Below are 6055 nucleotides of genomic sequence, written 5' to 3' on the forward strand. Positions count from 1 at the left end.
AGGTGGGGTGAGGGAGAAGAAGATGAATGGAGGGGTCTCACGTTAGGTTAATAGGAAATTTTCTTTTTTTCTTTTTTGCTATGTTTATTTTTTGTTAATTACATTTATCAGATTTTTACGTACAATTTATAGGTGTCATTTTCTTACTGGTTAATTTGACTAGCCATTGGTGAGTGTAACTCACGCATATGGTCTGTTGGACTCGGGTGTTCATGAGGCTTATTTTTTACGGACTATAAGTGTCAAAATGATAAAAGGGTCTGTTGAGGTGCTTGTTTGATCGTTGAGGACAACTTAAAGGGGCGGTTTATGTATTTCGCCTTAAAAATAATGATAATATATTTTTAAAAATACTAAAAGTTTTATTAGCTTGTTATTACACAGTGTAATCACCACCAATTCTCACCTCACTTGAAAATGGAAGAGTGTGATTACACCCCTTCAATCATACTCAATTTCATGTTGACCAAGTAATTACTTGGCCAGACAACATGCCAAACTGTATAATTACACCCAAATCCAATTCCTAGGTGGTTTTCCAAACATGTTCTACATGTTTTGAGTAAATGATGCAAACATTTACAAAGTCTTAACCTATCATTAGAGATTTTCAGTAATTATGATTTCTTTACTACAATTTGAAAGATTGTGTCTCGGATAAGTTTTTGAGTTAAAAGTTGATACAATTTACATGTGATATGATCTGAGAATTGAGTTACATTTTTCTGTTGAGTTTGGATGATTTCAAATTTTGGATAATTATAAAGGATTTCTAAGCAAACTTCAATAGTCAGAGTCAATCCCACATCATTCAGATTTAAGACTGAATGTCTGCCAGTTTGATTTTAAACTGAATATCTCCTAGCTTGCCCCGGTTAGGTAGCATGCGTTGATACAAGTTACCAACGGATTAAGAAGTTTAGTTGGAAGCTTATCTATGTTATATGTATGTTACATGTGAGACTATCACCTCTATCTCCTAGATATTTCTTGTGTCCCTTGTCCAAATATGGAACTGGATTACCATTTAAAAATAATAACGCTAAAATTAATTTAAAGAAGATCTGTTCATATAGTTCTACATGCCTATAGATAACTAACAGTTAGAGCTTAACTATATCCATCTTGCTAGTCAGCTCCTTCACTCTGCCTTGCCACATTCAGGAGGATATAATAATCACATGAAAGCATCACCAAATGATCAACTAGAATTTCAGCGTCTGTGTAATCAAAAAATGCCCTGGACTAGTTTAGGTGAACAACCTTGAATTTTGTACTGAGCTTGTACAAAGACATCCAATACGCTACCAGTTTGCAGCTCAAGAAATACTGATTCAACAATAGGCGGAGACCATGGATCTATGCAAAGAACAAAATGGTAAATAAAGAAAAACTCAAACACCAGGACCCGAGCAATCCTCAATAGAAAAGTAACATCTTTTGACATACATATGAAGCAATCAATGATTTCTCCGACTGAGTTGCCACGCAAACTGATCGAGAGCTACCATTGCACGGCATGCTGAACCAATCGAGCCATCATATCTGTATGAACAAATAGTAAATTCATGGTTCCAAATCTCAATTTCAAGTAAGCATGTTTAAGCATAATCACAAAAAAGTCTGCAGGCTGCATGTGTTCTGTTTAAATGTGGAATTACATACTTTAACAGCAAACTCTGATTTTGCTACCTTATCTAACTGGATACATAAAATCCTCATTTACAAAGGTCTCTGTGCATTGAACCCAATAGTTAACAGACTCAAACTAATGTAGATAGACAAAGAGGTTCATGTGTCCCACAGTAAAAAGAGGGTCAAAGATGGTCTTCTGAGAGACCTTCACTGCCAAACTCAACCCTAAACCAGAGAAGATGTACACGGTAAAACTCAAACATGACTACAGAAGGAAAGAATAAGCTTCATCAGAGTCCCGCTAATGTACGAAGAAAGAGGAATTTTTTCCTTTTAGACAAGTAGAAAGAGGGATATAAACTTACAACAAGGCAACAAAATAATAGAAGCTTTGGGCAGATTTTGTAGGGGTTTCTTTTTTTTTTTTTTTATTTGCACCGGGTGTCCGAGTCTCTAAGAGCCCCGACTAATCCCGGGGGTGCACAGGCCCTCGGCAAGGAGTTTCCCGCAAGTGCACCACGGTTAATTCAGGTTTTACCCAGTCCGATGACCCTCAGAAATTGTTTGCACCTAGTGGGTTTCGAACTTGAGACCTTGAAAGGGGGCAAACCCCAAGGCTCAAGTCTATTGCCACCAGGCCAATCCCTGAGGGTTATTTTGTAGGGGTTTCTTGATTAAAGCAATTAACAATTATAACTCTATGTAGAGTTGTGAACCAAGTGAGGATGGAGAAACCATTGTGAGAATTTACATACTCATATATGGTTTTGGGGAAGGGGGTATAAGACAAATTTCTTTGTAGATTCAACAAAAGAGCTAGCTTCCAATAAATGAAAATCTGAAGTGCTGAGAGAGATTAAAGAAGGAAAAAGTTGGAATATACATATGAGAGAAGGTCCAAAAAGTGATTCTCTGAAGACCTTAATTTAGGAAATCTTGAATGAATTCGAGAAAAGATCAACAAAGAACTCTGAAGGAATTTACAGGAATCTTAACAATCAACAAAGGAATTTGATGGAATTTTTCTTGTTATTAATAAAAGCATTTCTTCATATTTTAGTAGTTCCTAAAAAGAAAGATTGACATTAATTGACAAGTATGTTCTTTCCATGCATCAAATCTAAAGAGTTGTGGTATGTTTCAAAGCAATTTGGTTAGTCACTACACCATAGACTGACTAAAGCTAAGAGGAGAAAGGGAGATGACTCTAGTCGTTGAGTACCCCAGAGAATGGTGGGTGTAGATTGGCCAACTGTATACCTAAGTAAGGAAACACTTACAATCCAATCAAGAGGAACGCTCCGGTGTGCATCAGAATAGCACCTTCACCAGCAGGTTTTGAAGTACTCATGCATCTTGCACTGAACCAACTCTCATGAATTGTCGTTACAAGATCTGTCAACAAAATGGCAAAACTAGCTTTTAGGTAGTGTTTACTTCCAAAAACAAACCAGTTGTTCTGGTCTTAGTGATCCTTTCTAAAGAATAGCAATTACAACGAGCATAAACAAGTACAGAGGCATCACAGTTTGTGTTTGCTCTGCATTATTGACTGAGTGCACAAACAACGCTGTCAAACGCTTTTTTCTTTCTCTTTTTTTTTTTTGTTTGATGAAATAAGTTGTTTCATTGTAAGTATCAAGAAGATGCAAATTTATAAGAAGGATCAATGTTGGCTCCATTACAATAAACCTACCCAGGGAGCTAACCAAAATAATCAAAAGTAGAAAGGGACTAAATTAATTTTTTTTTTTAAATGACGCTGTCAAACCCTAGAAGCAGCCCAACCACCCAGAAAAACTTTTATATGGAAAAGATAGATATATTGCATTTACTTCTCAATATCACATAGGTGGGAGAGGCAAAGTACGAACATGACTGTAAGTACCACATCACTATCTTCTACATATTCCAACCAAAGTGCCAGATCCAAGACATACAGTTCAGATGACGGGCTGAAAAATAACATAGTTCCCGAAATCCAAAGTTCAAGCATGATATATTTTTATTTGTAAACAGCAATCAACTCACATTGATTCTGTCCAATGAAGAAGCTCTCCGTCTGCAGTTTGTTTCTCTTGACGAAACTGACAAGTTCACACATTTCAGTTGGATCTCCCTTTATGCCCTCTTGCTCTGCACTACAGGCATAAACATTAGGCTTTAAAACTACACCTTTTTCCATAAGGGAAAAGCAAAGCGAAAAAGAAAAATGTTTTGCACATATTGGCTACTATAAAGTCTCCAAAAAGAAATTTCTTTTGCTTCTTATCTCATCATCTATTGCCCCATACGGAAGTAACTCGAGTAAGTAAAGTTTCTTGTGTTACTTCACAACTAAAGCATGACTGCTGGTTGTTTTTGCACTGCAGCTATATATGTGGGAAGCTGAGAGAACCTTCCTAGAAATGCAGAGCACCATACTTGGTCTATATTGGAGTACTTGTGATGTTCATATATGTACAGACGATTCAATGAACTTTGTAAAAAGCATCTTTTTGCTAGAGCAATCAATCCTCGTTTACAAAGCAAATACTGGGTCTTCCCCTTTTTCCGATAAGCATATATTTACTAATCGAAAAGCACAAGTAGAACACCAGTACTTATTTCACCAACTCAAGAAAATGACACTTGAACTTCAACTTTTCAGTATTTTGTTGTGGATACCCATAAAGCAAAATCTTTAACCATGTGTAGCCTTCCACTATAAGAGCAAGGAGAATGGTTGGACAGTCTTCTGTTTTATGTTTCTCAGGTTTATAAGTTTATTTGGCAGCTAAAATTACACTAAAATCTGAAGTCACACCAAAATGAAAGGCCTGGGAATAAGGAGGAAAGTTTCTTATACTGAAGCGAAAAAGATCATTTTGCCCTATAGTAAAATAAGATAAAAGACTGCACCCGAGTGTGTGGTCTACTGGTCAATAAAGTGGGTTGAGAACCATGAGATCTCAGGTTCAAAATCCAGCGCAGGCAAAAACACTAGGTGATTTCTTCCCACTGTCCAAGCGTTGGTGGATAGAGTTACGGGGTACCTGTGATGGTGGGAGGTAGCAGGTACCTGGAGGAATTAGTCGAGGTACGGAAAAGCTGGCCCGAACATCACGGTTATCAAAAAATACAAAATAAATAAAAGATAAAAGATCACTTTTATCAGAAAAGATCATTTTCATTATAGTAAAACAAGATAAAAGATCACTAATATCAAAGTACTGGTGGTATTTGAGGGAAAAGGGTTTTGATCAACTTCCTGAACTTTTATCTTTTTTGATGCGGCCAACTTTCTGAACTTATTATCGCCATAAAAAATTCCTACTAGAAAAAAAGGCAATTGCATTGTTCAAAATAACCAGTTAGCTATCTCAAACGCACATTAACAGAAAAAGGTAGGAGCTTTAAATGGTTTTTCCACATTTTCACTTACATGGTAGATATCAGACGAGAAGGGCCATTGGGGTCGTAGTTTAACAGCAAAGCAGATTTTAATGGTTGACCTGAAAGAGGTCAGCTAACTATACATGTTAAAGTTAAACAAGAATAGATAAACTTCTTCAGAAGTGTTACATTCACTGACCTGAACCAACATTGCTCGAAATCCATTTCTCCCAGATTTTATGCACAAATGCCCAGTCCATTTATATTCTTCTGCCTACAACAAGCACACTGCAATAGAGGGACAAAAAGGAAGGAAAAGGTGTTTACAATTCAATCTCAATGGTTAATTTTCATAAGAATTTGCAGATAACAGAAACAAATGGAAGCAATTCACCATCAAAATACACATACATATAGAGAGAGAGGTTCTCGGAGGAATTTCATCAAACAGATGACGGGCAGAAACAACATTTTCTTAGTATTGAAAGTGAAAAGCCAAACTAATTTCAGAGTGAAAAACAAATTGCACCTGCTCGAGACTTGGATATGGATTAGCAGCTTCAGTAAAACACCAAAAATAGCTACGAAGGGGAAATGACAAAAAAAAAAAAAAAATGATATACGCAGCAGACTGAGCAGAGAGGTGAATTATAGGACTTGTAATTGGGCCGAAATGAGAACTCTGCTACAGCGTCTTGGGAAAGCAAATGGGGGTGCTGTCTTGGGGTCAAGAATGCACTGTTCATACTAAACGTGTTAATCTGGCCGGGCTCGCCCGTTCACAGCTCGGATCAGCCCGGTACTGTAGCGTTTGGGGGCGTTGGAACGGGTCGAAAAGTTTCTGGATACCAGTGCCCCATAAGCCGCTAAGCCCGATAACCCGTTAACAGATTTTTAACGGGCTACCGCACGGTTTCCATTAGAAAAATTTATTTTTAAAATTTTTTGGACCGTTGCCAACGGTCAAATTCAAAAATGACCGTTGGCCAACGGCCCTTTTCTTTGCAGAAATGGTCATTTCGGCCTAGCCCCTTTAGAAAATAGC

At 37.3% G+C, this 6055-nt stretch overlaps 1 protein-coding gene across 3 annotated transcripts; it reads right to left on the reverse strand.

The window, feature by feature from the left end:
- On the reverse strand, positions 1170-5787 carry LOC109213427. Of its 3 annotated transcripts, XM_019377234.1 has the most exons (7): positions 5540-5787; positions 5210-5298; positions 5060-5129; positions 3667-3776; positions 2916-3030; positions 1450-1545; positions 1170-1359 (listed from the first exon to the last, which is right to left on the reverse strand). In XM_019377234.1, the coding sequence occupies exons 2-6, from the start codon at positions 5268-5270 to the stop codon at positions 1461-1463; spliced, it is 441 nt and encodes a 146-aa protein (XP_019232779.1). In that variant the 5' UTR covers positions 5271-5298; positions 5540-5787; the 3' UTR covers positions 1170-1359; positions 1450-1460. The 3 variants fall into 3 exon arrangements, with proteins under 3 accessions (XP_019232779.1, XP_019232772.1, XP_019232785.1); XM_019377227.1 differs by having other exon boundaries at positions 1170-1545; positions 5540-5786; XM_019377240.1 differs by lacking the exon at positions 5060-5129 and having other exon boundaries at positions 1170-1545; positions 3667-3771.

This window comes from Nicotiana attenuata, chromosome 2, assembly GCF_001879085.1.
Source record: "Nicotiana attenuata strain UT chromosome 2, NIATTr2, whole genome shotgun sequence".
In the NCBI taxonomy this organism is placed as follows: Eukaryota; Viridiplantae; Streptophyta; class Magnoliopsida; order Solanales; family Solanaceae; genus Nicotiana; species Nicotiana attenuata.